At 41.8% G+C, this 21,392-nt stretch overlaps 1 protein-coding gene across 1 annotated transcript in view; it reads right to left on the reverse strand.

Moving 5' to 3' along the window:
• The window catches only part of LOC127000710 (mucin-5AC-like), an 83,854-nt gene extending 66,908 nt beyond the window's left edge, over positions 1-16,946 (reverse strand). Inside the window, exon 1 of the mRNA XM_050864728.1 lies at positions 16,846-16,946. Coding sequence (XP_050720685.1) covers positions 16,846-16,860 — 15 coding nt within the window. The 5' untranslated portion in view covers positions 16,861-16,946. The remainder of the gene's footprint in view (positions 1-16,845) is intronic.
• Between the last annotated feature and the right edge of the window lie 4,446 nt (positions 16,947-21,392).

Below are 21,392 nucleotides of genomic sequence, written 5' to 3' on the forward strand. Positions count from 1 at the left end.
AGCCTAGGATAATTTGTTGTTTTAATTCAGTATGCGTGGTTTAAGCTGGTGCAGGGAGGATGCTAACATAAACGAGTTACACCTGTAATGAAAGGGTTACACAACGGAGTACAGTACCATCGGCCTTCGAAAAAGGGTTAAATTGTATTACACGGTCACTGGCTGAAATAGTACTGGTTCAAGTACTACTGGTTCAGTTTGCACTGGTTCAAGTTGCACTGGTTCAGATGACCACTGGTTCATATGGTCACTGGTTGAATTAGTACTGGTTCAAGTAGTAGTACTGGTTCAGTTTGCACTGGTTCAAGTAGCACTGGTTCAGATGACCACTGGTTCAGATGGTCACTGGTTGAAATAGTACTGGTTCAAGTAGTACTGGTTCAGTTTACACTGGTTCAGATGGTTACTGGTTCAAATGACCACTGGTTCAAATGACCACTGGTTCACTTGACTACTGGTTCAGTTGACCACTGGTTCAGATGACCACTGGTTCAGATGGTCACTGGTTGAAATAGTACTGGTTCAAGTAGTACTGTTTCAGTTTACACTGGTTCAGATGGTTACTGGTTCAAATGACCACTGGTTCAAATGACCACTGGTTCATTTGACAACTGGTTCAGTTGACCACTGGTTCAGTTGACCACTGGTTCAGTTGACCACTGGTTCAGTTGACCACTGGTTCAGTTGGCACTGGTGCATGTGGTACTGGTGCAAGTGGCACTGGTTCAGTTGACCGGCAACCCCTAACATCATTACAACACCATTAAATGACCACCAAACACCACTCAACACCATTCTAATTATCACCACCTATATAACACTTTCATACCATATCATCACCACACACCACCACCTAACATCATTACAACACCATTAAATGACCACCTAATACCACTCAACACCATTCAAATTATCACCACCTATATAACACTTTCATACCATATCATCACCACACACCACCACCTAACACCATTTAACACCCCTCAACACCATTACATCCACCACCTAACACCACTCAACACCATTCTAATTAACACCACCCAACACTTGCATACCATATCATCACCACACACCACCACCTAACACCATTTAACACCCCTCAACACCATTACATCCACCACCTAACACCACTCAATACCATTCTGATTATCACCACCTATATAACACTTTCATACCATATCATCACCATACACCACCACCTAACACCATTTAACACCCCTCAACACCATTACATCCACCACCTAACACCACTCAACACCATTCTAATTAACACCACCCAACACTTGCATACCATATCATCACCGCACAACACCACCTAACCACCAATTTTAATCACTCAACTCCATATTATCCACCACCAAACACCATGACGCCATTTCATCACCAAAAATAACACCACACTCCACCACCTAACACCACTCCCTCAACACCATTATAACACCACCAAACACCATCATAACATTTCAACACCAGTTATGACACTCTACATCGATACACCCACCACCTCCACCACCACCTGCGACCTCTTGCATAACACCACCTCCACCACCACCGCAGCCGCCACAGAATACTAAACTGTTATTACGTCTCTGTTCACCACCACCACCAATATCACCACCACTATCATCACCATACGGAAAATTATCATGTATCGTAATTTTTATTTTATTTTTGTCTTTGTTTACCATCATCACCACTACCATTATCATCACCACCACCATCATCATTACTACTACCATCACCACACACACACACACATTTGCTTTCTATTAAACTTGTCATCATTACCATCACGACCTCTCTCTCTCTCTCTCTCTCTCTCTCTCTCTCTCTCTCTCTCTCTCTAATACCACAGCATTTTGTAATTGTATATGTCTAGTTTTGCCGCCAGTCTGCCCATAAAATATTTGTGGGCGAAATATTTAATGTTCAACAAACGTACGTGTGCCCCCCTCTCTCTCTCTCTCTCTCTCTCTCTCTCTCTCTCTCTCTCTCTCTCACACACACACACACACAATCCCACAAACACGTACACAGACACGCATTTAATATACTTAATTTATTGGCTGATGGTAGGATATCTTTGTAACATAATACCAGGAGAGAGAGAGAGAGAGAGAGAGAGAGAGAGAGAGAGAGAGAGAGAGAGAGAGAGACACACACACACAAACACATGCGCGCAGATAAACACACACACACACACACACACACACACACACTTCTAATCAAGAACACATCTATGAAGGAATTACAATAAGGAAGAAAAGGAAAGAGCTACGCCTGTTTACAGAAATCATGAGAAAATAACAAAAGAACACCCCAGTTTAAATGAATGAAAAAGAAGAAGAGTAAAGCACAACTAGGTGAAGAAATTCTAGAACAGACGCACGCCAGATAAAAGGGATTACCGTAAAAGGAGAAAAATAACCTTCCAGTTTAGAAGCTTTACATAAGACACACCATTTTAGTGTCATTACATGAAAAGAAAAGACCTGATTAAAGGAATTATAAAGAAAAAGTTTAAATATTACATGAAATGATAAAAAAATGGTTAAACGCATTACAAAGAAAAGAAGAAAAAGAGGTTAAAGACATTGCAGGAAAAAAAATAAATAAATAAATAAAAATAAAAAAAAATAAAAAAAAATCATGGGAACTACATGAAGAAAAAATACCACCCCAATTTAACAAGAAAGAAAAAAGTTTAAAGACATTACAAGAAAAGAAGAAAAAACAGCCCTGATTAAGGGAAGAACAGGAAGAAAAATAATCTAAGGGAAATACAAGAAAAGAAAAAAAAAGTTTAAACGAATTACAAGTAAAAAAACATCATTATAAATCAATCTCATGTAAAGAAGAAAAGAACACCCCAGATATAAAGAATTACAAAATAAGGAAAGAAACACCATTTCAAATCAATTACAAATAAAGAGGAAGAACCCAAGAATGGAAACAGAAAAATACAAGAATGGAAGCAGATGAAATACAAATACACTGCAATGCTTGTTTCCTCTTTACTGTTAATGGCAGGAAGGAAGCGATGGTGATGTGTGTAAATCTTAGTGGCACTGGAGAGAGAGAGCAAGGCCGGGGAATCCCTACAAAGCAGTGTTGCTCCTGGAATAGTCACCCTGGACACAGACAACACTCCCTACGTAGGACTACACTAAGGGTCAATGGGTTGTAGGCTCAGCTCAGTAGTTTCAACATTTTCTAAGCTAAACTAAAAGGTTAGAGTTGCAGGCTCAGCTCAGTGGATTCCAGTATCTCCTAAGCCCCAGCACTACACTGGCACTCACACACAGTTACAGCTCAAGCGTCGCTCACTTAAATCTAACCTAAGTGGGACGTTTCAGTTTAGTTTACCTCAAAATTTTAACCCCGGATGTAGACAACACTCCCTACGCAGGACTACAACTAAGAGCTAAAAGGTTGCATTTAATGGTGGATTTAAATATTTCCTAAGCCTCAGCACTGCACTGGTACTCACACACAGTTACAACTCAAGCGTTACTCACTTAAATTTAATGTAAGCGAGACTTTTCAGTTTAGTTTACGGCAATTTTTTTTTTAACCCCTGGACATAGACAACACTCCCTATCCAGGACTACACAAGGGCTAAAAGGTTGCATTTAACAGTGGATTTAAGTATTATCTAAGCCTCAGCACAACACTGGCACTCGGGCATGGATATCCTGAGGGGGGCAAATACGGGCAGATGTCCTCACTCGGAAATGTTATGTTCCCGTTCACACTCACATTTGCAAGTTATAACAGTATTGATATTTTTTAAAACCTCATGAGGACACCTGGTGCTACATTTATTGGGAAACTATGTGTGCCACTGCCTTGCCACCTAGGAAAATATGAAATTCAATGTATATATGTATAGGGTCTAAAACATACTGGCTTTGCCCCCAATAAAGAAATTCCTGCAGACACCCCTGGACTCGAGTATAATTATGGCCTATGGATTACTCGCTTCAATTAAATTTAAGGCGGATGTTTTAGTTTGATTTACCTATAAAACAAATCAAGTGGTAAATAAGTGGTGCCGAAAACGAGCGCTTTAAGTAAGGAAGCAAACTCATTGATGCAAACTTGGTCTTCATGACAAATGGGGCGGAGGTCACAAGGGACTGAGCTTTGAGTCGGGATAGAATGCCACCTTAGCCACACTGACTACTATCTCGCTTCAAGAACTACAACAAAGCTTATCAATGTCAATATAGTTCAAGCACAATGATATACAGAACTAACATGCGAAAGACGGCACTTGACACCTTGTTGCTGGTATCTTTTTCTTTTCTCTTCTTTTACTTTCCCATCATGGCACCAATGAACTTATGATTCTCAAGGGTTCAAACTAAAAGGACAAGGGGAGGGTCCGTAGCAAGGCTTTCCCTCTGAACAAGCACCTAGCTGAAGCGGTGAACAATACAAGCCTTCTCTGCAGCCCCTCCCACCCCACCTCTACCTGGGAACACAACACACAGTTCTCCGAGTCTGCCAGCACACAACAGCTTCCTTTATAGCCACTTGAGGGGTAATGCAACACCCTCCTTGAATGTAACACCCTGCGCGCTAAATTTAGTGGGCGATGTACGTTTACTGTTATTGTGTTTTATGGTTTGGGAGAGGCCAAGGGTAAAGCGAAACTATAGAAACATACCTGTAAGAATTCCTATTAAACACTAAGAATGATGCAAAAGAACAACAATCAACTATAGTTCCCGAGGTCTTGTAATACCCCACTTTTGGAAACATTAAAGTTGTAGAAAGGAGGAAACAAATTTAAGGCTGCCCCAGTAACCTCAGTGCGTGTAACAATCTCTATAAGAGGCAGCTGAAGATGCATAAGAACAATGATCAACTATGGTTTCCGAGGTGTTGTGAGTGATACGCCCCTATTGAAAAAGATAAAGTTGATAGGAGGAGAAAACATAAGGAAGGCTGCCTCAGAAACCTCAGTGGCTGTAAAAATGCCTGAAAGAGATGGTGAAGGGCACAAAAGGACAAAGATCAGCTATCGTTCCCAAGGTGTTGTGATTCGGCCCTTTTGAAATATTTGAAGTTGGAGTAAGAAACAAAGACACTGCCTCAGAGTTTACCAGTGAAAGAGTGGTTGATTAATTAATGGGGCTATGTAGTCATGGCGCTGCAGTGAAGATGATGGAGTGAAGGAAACCCGCACACCCAGCAACACCCAATACACTAAGTTCAGCGGCAACGCGTGTATATGATCTTTAACCCGGTAGCAGCGACGGGCCAAATTTGTGGCTTTACCGTGTAGCAGCGACGGGCCAAATTTGTGGCTTTACCGTGTAGCAGCAACGGGCCAAATTTGTGGCTTTACCGTGTAGCAGCGACGGGCCAAATTTGTGGCTTTACCGTGTAGCAGCGACGGGACATATCTGTGGCTTTACCGTGTAGCAGCGACGGGCCAAATTTGTGGCTTTACCGTGTAGCAGCGACGGGACAAATATATGCCATGATATAAACCCAAAAAAAATAGATAATACATAATCTGATCACAAATGCTTTGATATATATTATGAAATGGTTTGTGAGGGGTGATTTTTTTTCATTTTTCTCGCTTGGAGGGACCATTAAGAAACGTGACCTCTGCTGCTACTGGGTTAAAGGAGACAGGCCAAGGGCAAAATAAAACTACAGAAAATGCTTCCAACACATATAAAGTTAACACAAAGGAACAACGATCAGATTTAATTCTCGCCTATGCTCTGGTGCTCCATTTTTGCAAGAGATTAAGTTGCTCCTCCATGGTGAAGTGGTTAGTACTCATAGCTACGAATCCATAGGCCTGAGTTTGAATCCCAGCCAAAGTAGTCATCTCACAGCCTACCCAATAGTTCATCCTTCCTTTTGGGCTGATCAATTAATGGGTACTGGGGAGGGTAACTCACAAACCAAAAGTCATATTGGCCCTGTTAGTTGGTTAGTTGGTTAGTTATTTCCTGACACAGCCTCAATTTTAGTATTACTTTTTTTTTAAGCCCTTGAGCTGTCTCCTTTGCTGTAAAAAAAAGAAAATAAATAAATAAATGAATAAATAAAAAAAAGAACAAAGGCCAGATGCAGCTAAAGCGTATGCCCCTATATTTACCTTGTTTACATAGGAGAAAATACAGAAGCAGGAAGGTGTCTCAAGAGTTTACCATTGAGAGTGAAGGAAACAAAGCAATACTCAATCTATCCATCTATAATTCCTGACGCCTTATCAGAGATTCCCCACAGCAGAAATGTCTCTAATTTTCCCTGTTCTGACACTCCCTCTATGCACATTCTATCCCTCATCAGCCAGATCTCTCTCCCCTTATGCCATTTCCCCACAGCAGAAATGTCTCCAATTTTCCCTGTTCTGACACTCCCTCTATGCACATTCTATCCCTCATCAGCCAGATCTCTCTCCCCTTATGCCATTTCCCCACAGCAGAAATGTCTCTAATTTTCCCTGTTCTGACACTCCCTCTATGCACATTCTATCCCTCATCTGCCAGATCTCTCTCCTCTTATGCCATTTCCCTCACCCAGATTTTTTGTGTCGTATTACTACTTATTAACAGTTGTGTGGCTAGTTTGGCTTTTCAAATCAACCTTGGGGATAGAATTAGATGGGAGTGTTGGATTCCATAGAGTTAAGTCAACGTATTACAAACTCAGTCGTAAGAAGTGATGTAAGAAATCAACAAAACCAACTAACCATGCCTTGAAAAATGGGAGAAAAAAGACAAATCAGCCACACTTTAGTTAGCAAAGAATAATGCGTTTGAAAAATCAGGCATACATTTAGCTCTTAAGGTTCTTTTCTACCCCTTAGGAGACGATGCAACGCCTAGATTAACCCTTAGACGGTGGTGGAACTACATATACATAGACGGTCCAAAATTCAGTCAGTTAGTTTTGTATGGCAGAAATATAACAACACTTCCAGACTGCGGTAGAATCCATATATAGACGATAGTTAAAACATCTATTATACGGCGTAACTATATTGATGCTACAGTCCTAAGGTCGGCAGTGACTACATATAGACCATTCATTTTTGTGGGAGCTACTTTTCAAATGCTGCCGGCATCTAAGAGTTAACCATAAAACAAATCCATAAACAAACTTAAAACAGAACAAAACTGGTGCTTCAAGGGACTTCTAAAGATCTGTCTATGCAGAGGACAGCACTGTATACTTACTGGTTCTTCTGTTTGGAGTAAGTGATTTTTACCTCCAAACACAGAAGCAGCTTTAACCCGGTAGCAGTGATGGGCCAAATTTGTGGCTTTACCGTGTAGCAGCGACGGGCCAAATTTGTGGCTTTACCGTATAGCAGTGACGGGCCAAATTTGTGGCTTTACCGTGTAGCAGTGATGGGCCAAATTTGTGGCTTTACCGTGTAGCAGCGACGGGCCAAATTTGTGGCTTTACCATGTAGCAGTGACGGGCCAATTTTGTGGCTTTACCGTGTAGCAGCGATGGGCCAAATTTGTGGCTTTACCGTGTAGCAGCGATGGGCCAAATTTGTGCCATGATATAAATCCCCAAAAAATAGATGATACATAATTTGATTACAAATGCTTTGATATATATTATGAAATGGTTTGTGTGAGGGGTGATTTTTTCTCATTTTTCTCGCTTGGAGGGACCATTAAGAAACATGATCCCCGCTGATACCGGGTTAAAAGAGCATGCCATCGCTGTGCTGCCCCAACACAGAAAAGAGAAGGAAGTGCTGGCGGGTTTTGTGTATTTCGGGATTTTACATTTTTTTAAGCTTTACCTTGACAAAAAGAAAAAGAGGAATATGTGTTACAGCCAGACTTGGTGTATTTACCTAGTTGTAGTTTTACAGGGCCTGGGCTTACGCTCGTGTGGTCCCGTCTCCATATCTGTATTTGTCCAGCTTTTCCTTAAAGTTGTGCACACTCTTTGCTGATACTACATCCTCACTTAGTCTGTTCCAAACCTCTATGTTTCTTTGCAGGAAGCTATATTTTTTTATGTCTCTCAAGCATCTTCCTTTTCTCAATTTTTTACTGTGTCCTCGTGTGTTGCTGGTGTTTCTTCCTTCTCTTAGTGGTAACTCCTCATTATCTACTTCTTCCATTTTATTCCATAATTTATAAATTTGTATTAGGTCTCCCCTTTCTCTTCTTTGTTCCAATGTTGGCAGGTCCATTTCCTTCAACCTTTCTTCATATGAAAATCCCTCCAGCTCTGGAACCATCTTCGTTGCCATCCTTTGTATTCCTTCTATTTTTTTGTGTGTGTTTCTTCTTATGGGGAGACCACACAGCTTCTGCATATTCCAACTTTGGTCTAACCATAGTGGTCATCATCATCATGTGTTCATGTTAGTATGAGTAGCAGCTTCCATTACTCTCCTGATTACTTCTGATGATACTACTACTACTACTGGTACTATTCTCGCTCATTTATTTCTACGTCGATGGAAACAGCTAAAAGGCATAACAACCAGAAAATCAAAAGCCCACCAGAAAAAACTAAAGCCCACACTCTCCTCATGCTTTCTCTACTTAGGCTGGGGCCACACATACACGGTTCAGCGATACGTTTCACTGCAGATTGAATTTTGGCGGTTCCGTGCGGAATGTTACGGATAGTGGCGGATTATGGCGGATGGCTATACTTTTCATTGTGGATAGCTATATGTGGTGAGCTGTATCGATGAACCGCATATGTGTGACCCCAACTTAAAATTAGTCGCGGTTAATTGCAGATCATTGCGGATCAAGTATGTTCAATACGGATCAACTACGATCAATACAGATCGATTGCGCACATACAGATGTATTGCGTATCTCTTGCGGCGCCACTGTGTTTTGATTGCAGATGCTCAGCCGTGGCGGCACGCTGCGGTATTTTTTTACATTTCAAATCAACTGCAGCCCCTCCACGGTTCCGTGCGGAATGTTACGGATAGTGGCGGATTATGGCGGATGGACATACGTTTCACTGTGGATAGCTATCCGCAATGAACCGTATCGCTAAACCGTGTATGAGTGACTCGGCCCTTAGTTGTCCATTCCTTTTCCTCCTCCTTTTCTCTCCTATCATTATTCTCCTGCTTGGCTTTTCTCAACAAGTTATCAAAGGGAAAGATAAAAATTAACAGAACGGCCTCTTGAGTGTTCTCACGTACCATGGTCCCATTAAATCCTTTTGGTACAGTGGCACAAGACACATCCTCTAGTATATAAAACCTAAATGCCTTGTTTTTCAGTATTAAAAAGGCCTCATAGTAAGTGCTGTCATGGCTGCTATCCTTGCCACTCTATTGACACATATCACAACAGCCACTTAAAATAAAATTCACCCACACCACTAACAGGCTGGGGCCGTCCACAAGGCCCGTCAAAGTGTCTACCAGCATTATGAGCAGCACATAAGAAAAAAAAAAAAAAGTCAGCTTCCAGCCTTTCTCTGATTATGGAATGGCAAACCAGCGAATAGCCAGGTCAAATACTCAAGCCATAGTGCATGATAAAACCCAACAAGACATTCTGTTCTGTATCTGAACTTTCCCTCCAATAAGGTGTTGAGGAAAGGCAAACCATTAACAGGAGAGAAGAGGGGGAGGAGGAGGAAAAGGCAACGAAGTAGAGAAAGCATGAGGAGAGGGAATAGTATTGATGGTAGTAGTAACAGCATAAGCAATTAGGCAGGGAACTAAAGCCACAGGTCATACTAACACCAACACACAAAGTCTGACTGTAACACATAATCCTCTTTTCTTCTTTTCAATTTTAAGTAAAAAAAAAGTAAAATACCTCATACAAAAAATCTGCCAGCATTTCCTTGTGTTTTCCACATTGTTGAAGCACAATGATGGTAGGCCTATTCTCTTTCCCTGTATAACCCTTATGCCCTGGAGGAGGTGGTGGCTGAGTGCTCAGCGTGTGGATGTGGTGATCCCGAGGACCCAAGTTTGTGTCCTAGTGAAGGACACTGACAATTTTCAACCATCGCTGAGTAACGGAAGATTACCCACACGCTGCCCAGCTTTACAATCAACCTGTGCTTCAGCAACTTCGGTCAAGAAGAGCATCAAGGGCAGTATTGGCCAAGCAAGAACCAGGAATCATACATCATGGCAGCCACTATACACAAAATTCACCTGCACCACCAACAGGCTTGAGGTCGTCAAAGAGCCCCCTCAAGAAAGCCTACCGGAGCTATAGGCAGTACAACAACAACAACAAAAAGTAGGTACATAATCTCCCTTCTTGAGGTAACCCAGATACATTTGCACTGGGTTTTACAGCAATGGTTTCTTCCCTATCATAGGCTCAAGAGTTAATGAAACAGAGATGAACACTGAGACCATCCACAGCTATAGCATATGCCCAAAACTTTACATTTATCTTCCTAGGCTATTCCCTCAACACCAGTTCCAACAACATTAGTGTGCCAGATGCCATCCCCTACAAGCTTTCTATAAATCACTTTTATGGGTAAACAGCTACATCTCACTTGTTAACCACAAACAGGCACAAATAGGCCAAGAAAACAGTAACTGGAAGTGAAGTGTGTAATATTCAATGAAGGTGAAAAGCAGTTTAGAAGCTGCCATTAATTTTTGAGTTAGTAATGACTGACACTTATTAACCCCTTTGGTGCCAGGTAGGTGTGTGTGTGTGTGTGTGTGTGTGTGTGTGTGTGTGTGTGTGCATCATAAATTATCTGCTCAGGTAAGAGTGTGTGTGGTATTTAAAGTGGCTGTGTGTGTGTGTGTGTGTGTGTGTGTGTGTGTGTGTATTTACCTAGTTGTATTTACCTAGTTGTGACGTACGGGAAAAGAGCGACGCTCGTGCTGTCCCGTCTCCATATCCTCTCTTATCCAACTTTTCCTTAAAATCATGAATGTTTCTTGCACAAACCACCTCCTCCTCCAGTCTATTCTATAGCTCAATGCTTCTGTTTGGGAAGCTAAACTTTTTCACATCTCGCCTACACGTGGTCGCCCTCAACTTCTTTCCATGTCTTCTCGTTTCTCTCTTGCTCCACACACAGTCTACCAGGCCCAAGCTAAGCTCTAATAGTCCTGTCTCCATATCTACATTCATCCAGCCTTTCCTTCATTTGTTGGACACTGCTCGCCTCCACCACCTCTTCCCGCAAGCTGTTCCATGTGTTAACACTTCTATGTGGAAAACACATGGAATAGCTGTGTGTGTGTGTGTGTGTGTGTGTGTGTGTGTGTGTGTGTGTGTGTGTGTGTGTGTGTGTGTGTGTGTGTGTGTGTGTGTGTATTTACCTAGTTGTAGTTTTACAGGGCCTGGGCTTTACGTTCGTGTGGTCCCATCTTCGTATCTGCAGATATCCAACTTTTCGTTAAAGATTTGCACACTCCTCACCGATACTACATCCTCACTTAGTCTGTTCCAAACCTCTATATTTCTTTGCGGGAAGCTATATTTCTTTATGTCTCTCAAGCATCTTTCCTTCCTCAGTTTTTTACTATGTCCTCTTGTGTTCCTGGTGGTAATTCCTTCTTTTAGTAGTAACTCCTCGTTATCTACTTCTTCCATTTTGCTCAATAATTTGTAGATTTGTATTAGGTTTCCCCTTTCTCTTCTTTGTTCTAGTGTTAGTAAGTCCATTTCCTTTAGTCTTTAGTCCTTTAGTGTGTGTGTGTGTGTGTGTGTGTGTGTGTGTGTGTGTGTGTGTGTGTGTGTGTGTGTGTGTGTGTGTGTGTGTGTGTGTGTGGTGTGTGTGTGTGTGTGTATACAATGAGTCTTTCATATTCAAGAGTAGCAACACTGTCCAATCAGGTAAACAGTGTGTGTGTGTGTGTGTGTGTGTGTGTGTGTGTGTGTGTGTGTGTGTGTGTGTGTGTGTGTGTGTGTGTGTGTGTGTGTGTGATGCAGAACCAAACAAATCTTGATCCATAAACCTTCCTTGCTATTAATCATATATACAGTACAAAGCAAACCATCTCCTTTATGTCCCAAAGCTCCCACCCCCTTCCTTACTGTTCAGTTCATGTATTTAGTATCAAGGAAGATGAACGTCCATGCTGACCTTGAATTTCCTGAGGTGGTAAATTTCATGTATGCAGCAGCTATAAAGAAACTGACTTCCTAGAACACACCTTTGCAACTAAATGTAGTACTGAGATGTATGCCCACTGTTCTTTCATCTTATCACTTCAATGTATCCTGTATGAAGAATGTACCTAATTATTTTGAGCCATGAAATAAATAAGTTTGTATATATGTCGTAATTCCTCTAAGTGTAGTATTGAGATGTATATATGCCCACAATTCTTTCACCTTATAACTCTAGTGTATCCTGCATGAAGTAATGTAACTATTTGAGCCATGAAATAAATAAGTTTGTATATATGTGGTAATACCTCTAAATGTAATATTGAGACGTATGCCCACAATTCTTTCACCTTATAACTCTAGTGTATCCTGTATAAAGTAATGAAACTATTTTGAGCCATAAAATAAATAAGTTTGTAGCTATATATGTGGTACACAATTCCTCTAAATGTTGTATTGAGACATATGCCCATGATTCTTTCACCTTAAAACTCTAGTGTATCCTGTATGAAGTAATGAAACTATTTTGAGCCATGAAATAAATTTGCATATACAGCAATGTGGCAATTCCTCTAAACATAGCATGGAGACGTATGCCCACAATTCTTTCATGCTATAAATCGATTATGTCCAGTATGAAGCAATGTACAAACTCTTTTTAGCCGTGAAATAAATAAGTTGGTAAATATAGCAATGCAGTGATTCGAACATGGAAAAGAAATGTGGTCGTTACAAAGCAAGACCTTCACTCCTATAAGCTTTTTAGACGTGAAATTAATAAGTTCGTAAATATAGTAACGTAGTGATTCAAACATGGCATGAGTGTGGTTGTTACAGAGCAAGATCTTCACTCCTATATCAACCTTCCTAACCAGCGTGATATGCCGGTGTACCTAAAGTAACAGTTGCGGCATGTGATAACTTTCACCTACTCATCTTATCACACAGGGTCACACACACACACACACACACACAGGCAGGCAGACTCACTTACTCACGAGATAAAACTATCAATGATAAAAACAATAATAATGACAAGCCAATGAGTCCACGCTTTGAGCTAACTTATAGAAACCACAAGACCCAAAATCTATATACGTACTATCTATCGATCTATATCTATCTATGCTCCTTTCCCACACACACGTCTTCATGAGAGTGGCCACGGCATGTTATCTTTTTTCCTTGTTTTGGCATTTCCTCTCTGCACACTCAATCCCTAAACTGTCAACTCCCTCACCAATGCTGATTCACTCTGTTGATCTGTTTTAGTGATGATTCCTCCTGATAACATTGCTCTCACTTTTCCTCTCATACCCTCTCTTCCTAAACTTAACCTCATTCTTCCTTATCAGATGCCCAAACCTTTATGGAGTACCACCACGCTTGGTTCTCCCATTCAACCACTCCTCTACCACACCAAAAAACTCTTGAACCCAAACCAAAACTCTCCCCTATTCAACCACTCAACAATCCACTCCTCTTACTGTTGAACCCATACCAAAACTGTCCCCCATTCAACCACTCCTCTTACTGTTGAACCCATACCAAAACTGTCACCCATTCAACCACTCCACAATCCACTCCTCTTACTGTTTAATCTCATGCCAAAACTGTCACCAATTCCACCACTCCAAAATCCACTCCTCTTACTCTTGAACCCATACCAAAACTCTCCTCCTTTCAACCACTCCACAATCCACTCCTCTTACTGCTGAACCCATTCAACCATCCAAAAGCTACTCCTTTTACTGTTTAACCCATATCAAAACTGTTATCCATTCAACCACTCCACAGTCCACTCCTCTTACTGTTAAATCCATACCAAATCTGTCACCCATTCAACCACTCCACAATCCACTCCTCTTACTGTTTAACCCATACCAAAACTCTCCCCCATTCATCCACTCCACAATTCACTCCTCTTACTGTTGAACCCATATCAAAACTGTCCCCCATTCATCCACTCCACAATCCACTCCTCTTACTGTTTAACCCATACCAGAACTCTCCCCCATTCAACCACTCCACAATCCACTCCTCTTACTCTTGATCCCAAACCAAAACTGTCACCCATTCAACCACTCCACAATCCACTCTTACTGTTTAATCTCATGCCAAAACTGTCACCAATTCCACCACTCCAAAATCCGCTCCTCTTACTCTTGAACCCATACCAAAACTCTCCTCCTTTCAACCACTCCACAATCCACTCCTCTTACTGTTGAACCCACACCAAAACTCTCCCCCATTCAACCACTCCACAATCCACTCCTCTTACTCTTTAACCCATACCAAAACTGTCACCCATTCAACCAATTCACAATCCACTCCTCTTACTGTTTAACCCATACCAAAACTGTCACCCATTCAACCACTCCTCTTACTCTTGAACCCATACCAAAACTCTCCCCCATTCAACCACTCCACAATCCACTCCTCTTCTGTTTAACCCATACCAAAACTGTCACCCATTCAACCAGTCCTCTTACTCTTGTACCCATACTAAAACTGTCACCCATTCAATAACTCCTCTTACTCTTGAACCCATACCAAAACTCTCCCCCTTTCAACCACTTCACAATCCACTCCTCTTTACTCTTGAACCCATATCAAAACTCTCCCCCATTCAACCACTCCACAATCCACTCCTCTACCAATACCTCTACCATAACAAAACGCTCACTCTTACTGTTAAACTCGTAGTACCAAAACACTCATACACTTTCTACATCCCATCTTGACACACCACATGTTACTCTTATACACCTCATTTCCGCAGTATGTAGAACAACAGAGCAATATATTAAGGCTCTACTGCATACACTTTACTATCCTACTGAACTTTACTGCTATTTTACGATTGCATGGTAAACGTAGTTCTGCTGATGACTGTAAACACTGGCTGAAGCAATGCAAATCAGTAATGAATTCAATGTCATCGTAAAAAGGTGATAAAAGTTTTGTTACTATTTGCACTGACTCACTAAGGGGATGATAAATATATGTACGTAGGTCAGATAACATTTTCATACAGTGGATAGAAGCAACACCTCTTGTGACAGTATATTGATAGTTGATTATGCACAGCCTCTACCATCTTCATCATCCCTTTTTTGGTCCATTTCCACATGTTTATTATGAAGTTCGACATTTCAAGACCATCCTTCAACTTTCTCAAATGCTTCCTTCTCATAATCATTGAAACCTCCAAAACAATCTAATTTTTATGTATAGTGTTATGTGAATTCAAGGCAGTGTATGTGTGAGTGGCTATGACGAGGGAAGGCAAGAGAGGAGTGAGTATTATGTTGTATACCTTATTATCATTGAAAACTCTCCAAAACATTCTAATTCTTCCATATAGAGTTGTGTGAATTCGAGGCAGAGTGAGAGTGGCTCTGATGCGGGAGGGCAAGAGAGGAGTGAGTATTAAGTTGTATATACTGAGTCTCTTAAGTCAGAGGAGACCAGGAAGAAGAGATGGAGAAGTATGCTGATAAGGAAGACTGAGAAAGACCAGCAGGAAAAAAGAGATAGGAGGAGGTGGGGAAGTATGATGCTATGAAAGATTGAGGAAGACTAGGAAGAAGAGATGGGAAGTGGAGGAGGAGGATGAGGAGAAAGTGGGAAGAGATGGAGGAGGAAGAGGAGGCCTAGATCCCTAGACATACACATACTCATAAGTGCTACATCACCCATGGCTCAAGAAGTGCTACAGAGAGATGAAGGAGGAGGAAGAGGAGGAAATACTGGGAGCATTACTGTGGAAAAGTAGGAAAAGAGAGACTGAGAGTAGGAAAAAGTGAGGAGCATGATGATTAGAGAGGGGAGCACACACACACACACACACACAGGGAGTTATCAATGCAGCATCTACTCATCCATCAACTAAGAGAAAGGAAGACTAATGAAGAGGGAAGAGGAAGAGGATGAGGAAGTGGAGGGAATGGAAGATGAGGAGATTTACATACTCATCCATGGAATAACAAATATACCATCCAATATAAAAGACTTAGGACGAGCAGGAAGAGAGAGTGAGAGAGGAGGGAAGGAGGAAGAGGAAGAAGAGGAGGAGTAAAGGGAGGGGAGGAGGAGGAGGCCTAGAGTCATCCGTGCAACTCATCCATGGGGTAAGAGGAAGTGTACTGCCACCAGTTTCAAGGTCAGCCTGTTATTGATTACAGGTGGATCAGGCTGCAAGGAGGTGAAAAGAGCCGTGCAGACGCTGGCGAGGCGCTGAGAGGCGGCGGAGAGCTAGGTCGACCTGGCTTGCATGAGGAGCAGGAACATGAGCAGGCTAGCCGTCGCTGTTGCCTGCTTAGTGGGCTGTCAAGGTCAGGTTGAATTGCCTCACAGTCCCATCGACCATGCTCTCTTTCCTCATTCATCTCTTTAATAAGCCTCCCTCGGTCTATCTCATCCCTCACATCCAAACTTTAATCCCTCCCGGTCCTCCATGCAAGGTTTAGCATCGCTCCGCCAGGTAGTAACAGCAAAAAAAGGAAGTAAAGGCTACGGAGCAACTCGCCTCTCTCCTCTCTCTCTCCCTCTCTCTCTCTCTCCTCCCTCACGACCTGACGTCACCACCGCCACTGGCACCTTTTCAACCCCTGTTTTAGCCACTATTTTAAATGGAAACTCCCATGTAAAGTACACCGGTAGCTTCCCGTGTCACTCATGCACCCCGAGTCACATATGAGGAGAGCGAAATGCGCCTGGAAATAGGTAAAAACAGGTAAGAAGATGCCGCACTTACCACCTCGCTCGCCATCCTCCCAGGCTCTCGATAAACAAATGTGACGTCACGAACCTACAACTCCCCCGTGTTATGACAGTTTTGTTATTTATTACCGATATTACAATTAAAATTCTCCTCCGTCACCCAATACTTGGCGGTAGAAGGGCGTTGCAATAGGCGCCCGAGGGATTCTTACTGAGTTTCATTGATAAGTCATGGAAGTTAACAGTGGTGGAGGGCGATCAGCTGGTGCCTGGCTCGCAGCGTTACCATAAACGGCAGGACCTTCCGCTTCTAGCATTATTTGAACCTTCATCTTCTCTCAGTATTATATTATTCCAAGTCTAATGAGGTCGCTATAGTGTGAAAATCTCCTCCACTTTGGTATTTTGGGTTCAATTTATTCATTGTTTTTGTTTCCCATATAATCTTCCTTTCCTTTTCGCAACAAACCACCTTTTCTCTTTACTTCGCACTTTCTTTCCTTTTCCTCGTCTTCCTGTATACTCCTCTTTTTTCCATCATGTGTCTTTCTTTGCACAATCCATTCACCTCTTTTTGATCCTCAGTCTCTCCGGCCCTCTTCCTTTTATTTTACTTTCATTCCCTTTACTTAATTATATTGTCTTCTTAAAATTGCATATTTCTCTTTTCATCCCTCTTCTTTAATTGGCCTCTCTATCTCTCCCTCTCTCTTCCTTATATTCTGTCCCTCCATTCTCTGCGTGTCTTCCTGCTTATATGATCTACTCCTCATTTATACGTACACGTGTCTTTTATTTCACATTCCATTCACCTCCGGTCTCTTCCTTCGATCTATACTCTTCGATTATTTCCCTTTCTATTTCTTCATTTATCCTCCTTTTCTTATCACGCTTCTTCCTCTGAACAATCCATTCACCTCTTCATCGGCTTCCTAATACATCCCTTCTACCTTGGACTTTCATTCTCGATCATTACGTGTCTTCCTATATCTCAAGTATCCAAACCATCTTAGTGTTAATTGTTCATGGCGTTTACTTCTTGATCATGATCGTGTGTGATTCTCTATTCGTCAAAATAGAGAGATAATAGCTAGTATGAGACGCATATTTCGTCATGTTACTGGTGTGATTTTGAACGAGTGTAGCGCTTTTTCAAACGGAGTCTAGCGTGATGTGCCAACAGGGCCGTGGTGATGCTGCTTAGCCGGCCCCCGCAACACATGTAAATATTATACATGACAACAACACTTTCACGGAGTAGTTACCCTTCATCTTACACCAACCGACCTGGAAATTTTCTTTACTCAAGTTTGAAGACGGGGCAAAGGCCGCAAAATAGTCATAGAGTTAAAAATTATGCATCATCTTGCTGGAGCACCAGAATGTGTTGCGGGGACGGTCCAGCTCCTGAGGCACCACCACCACCAGGCACCACAGACAGACACACACACAGACAGACAGGCCCTCACATAGCCCACAGAGAGACATACACCACACAAACAGACAAAAGACGTATTTGCAGACATAGAAAAAGCCCCTGCCACCGCCGCCTCCACAAGTACCACAAAGGCTCTCATAATATATATATATAGGTCAATGAAGATATTAATTAATTACTGATGCGCCAGCCATGACAGAACTTGATTATACATATAGTCGTTTGAAAGTCGGTTTTCTGACGATTTAATTTAGGGGATCGACTGGCCGGATCGATACTTTTCTAGGTTTATATTGTACGACCGCGGTAGGTACTATATAATTATATACTCTACTATATATTACTACCACTACATATACGTACTAGCTGCTACTACTACTACTACTACTACTTTCTGTCAACCATGTTCGCATAATCTAGCTGTGTCAGGTGGGGTTTGATAAGGACTTCCGCTGCCTTCACCCCTCACAACAATATATGAATATCAACAAATTAATAAACCCAAGCTGAATATTTAATCCACTAGCTCAAGACGATCAATGGAAGTCGGGGGATACTCTAATAAGAATAAAGCTTCCCCGCTGCTATTGCCGACAACCTTGACACCGCTATAGCATGAACTAGCAGCTTCCGAACGTGATAAGAATGGTGTAATATTGTGTCCCCGGGGCATGGCGGCGGGCGGGCAAGCAAGCGGGCGGGGTACATGCATGACACACACACGTACAGCTCAATTCTATACCATCTCTGTACATGGCAAAGGCCTTTCATCCCCCTTACTCATGCTGTCTTACCACAACACTGGTCTTACGTCTAAAATTAAGAGCTAAATGAAAATCTATTATATAGTAGCCTACATATATATATATATATATATATATATATATATATATATATATATATATATATATATATATATATATATATATATATATATAACTGCGTCTCGATATACTAGCTGTCTCTGTGCGTGGCAAAGGCTTTTAATCTCCTTATTCATGTTGCCTCAAGCCTACATGGCTCACGTCTAAAGCTAAGGGGTATAAAAGTCTGCTGATACATGCATTCATGACTGCGTAGGTGACGTGCATGATCGACACAACTCGATCCAACACTTTTTATGCATTGCGCAGATATAGGTTCCCTTCATTAACCAAGGGCTGTCTCACGTACCCTAACACATGTGGCGCAGCATTTATTGTACGTCTAAATTTAAGCTAAGGGGTTAAGTCTGTTGATAGCCTACGTGACTGGGTAGGTAGCCTAAATATACATGCATGCATCAATCAATCAATCAGCACGTACACGGCATATATATATATATATATATATATATATATATATATATATATATTTTTTTTACAGCAAAGGAGACAGCTCAAGGGCATAAAAAAGTAAACATTAATAAAAAAAAAAAAGCCCGCTACTCGCTGCTCCTAAAAAGAATCCAAAGAGGTGGCCGAAAGATAGGTCAGTTTTGGGAGGAGAGGTGTCCTGATACCCTCCTCTTGAAAGAGTTCAAGTCGTAGGCAGGAGGAAATACAGATGAAGGAAGATTGTTCCAGAGTTTACCAGCGTGAGGGATGAAAGAGTGAAGATGCTGGTTAACTCTTGCATAAGGGGTTTGGACAGTATAGGGATGAGCACGAGTAGAAAGTCGAGTGCAGCGGGGCCGCGGGAGGGGGGGAGGCATGCAGTTAGCAAGTTCTGCAGAAGAGCAGTCAGCGTGGAAATATCGATAGAAGATAGAAAGAGAGGCAACATTGCGGCGGAATTTAAGAGGTAGAAGACTATCAGTATGAGGAGGAGAGCTGATGAGACGAAGAGCCTTTGCCTCCACTCTGTCCAGAAGAGCTGTGTGAGTGGAGCCCCCCCACACATGAGATGCATACTCCATACGATATATATATATATATATATATATATATATATATATATATATATATATATATATATATATATATATATATTTTTACGTCTTCGCCTGTGGCACTGGTAGGTTTTCTTGATGGGGCCTGATGGTCGGTCCCAACCCGTTGTGGCGCAGGCAAGTGTTTATAGTGGCGCAATCTTGCATTGGCTCATGCTGCCCACCCGGAGAATCTAGAGTCCGGGTCGATAGGTGGTCTTCTGGACAGCATGTGGGTAGTCCTAGGCCACTCGGCGGCGACTGAAAAATCCCAGGCTCCCAGCTTGTGGCACCGGACGGGGCGCGAACCAGCGTCGTCCTGAACGCGGCGCCGCCTTCCCTCCCCCCCCCCCAAAAAAAAAAATATATACAATATATATATATATATATATATATATATATATATATATATATATATATATATATATACGTCTGGGTGCATGGCAGAGATTATATTATCCCATCATTCACGCTGCCTCACCTTATCACAGTCCTTATAATTACTTCTACAGCTACAAGTCTAGAAAACATAGCTGCGTATGTAGCCTATATATATATATATATATATATATATATATATATATATATATATATATATATATATATATATATATATATATATATATATATATATATATATATATATATATATATATATATATATATACCGTATGACATGCAGCTCCTATAATACCGTGATCTGTGCATGGCAAAGACCCTTACAAGGCTCACGTCTAAAGCTAAGGGGTATAAAAGTCTATACTGATACATGACTGCGTATATAGGTGACATGCATGATCGACACACAATTAACTCATCCAACGTAGCTACAGTCTGGCATGGCGCCTCATATGCTGCCTCACTCTTACACGGCTTACGGCTATAGCTAAGGGGTTCATACGTCTATTTAATACATATGATTGCGCATATGCATGGCACGCACAGCTCTCGTCTCATGTGCATGGCAAAAAACTTTCCTCATTCACACTGGCTCACCCTAACTCGATCCCTGCGTCTAGCCTCCATTACCCAGTGATAAATGAAGGTTTATCGACACACATGCACTCTTAGGTAACTCAAGTGGTGCCTAATCTTAAGTTTCCTACTTCACCAATGCTGTTTCCCCCCTCTCCCCGCCGCCCCTCGACTCGCCTGACCTTGACTGTATCTCCTGCTTCCGCTCACCCACCCACACATCCAGGTGGCGCCGGCGGAGGCACGTGAAACAAAATGA

This window comes from Eriocheir sinensis, chromosome 19 (assembly GCF_024679095.1).
Source record: "Eriocheir sinensis breed Jianghai 21 chromosome 19, ASM2467909v1, whole genome shotgun sequence".
Classification (NCBI taxonomy): domain Eukaryota; kingdom Metazoa; phylum Arthropoda; class Malacostraca; order Decapoda; family Varunidae; genus Eriocheir; species Eriocheir sinensis.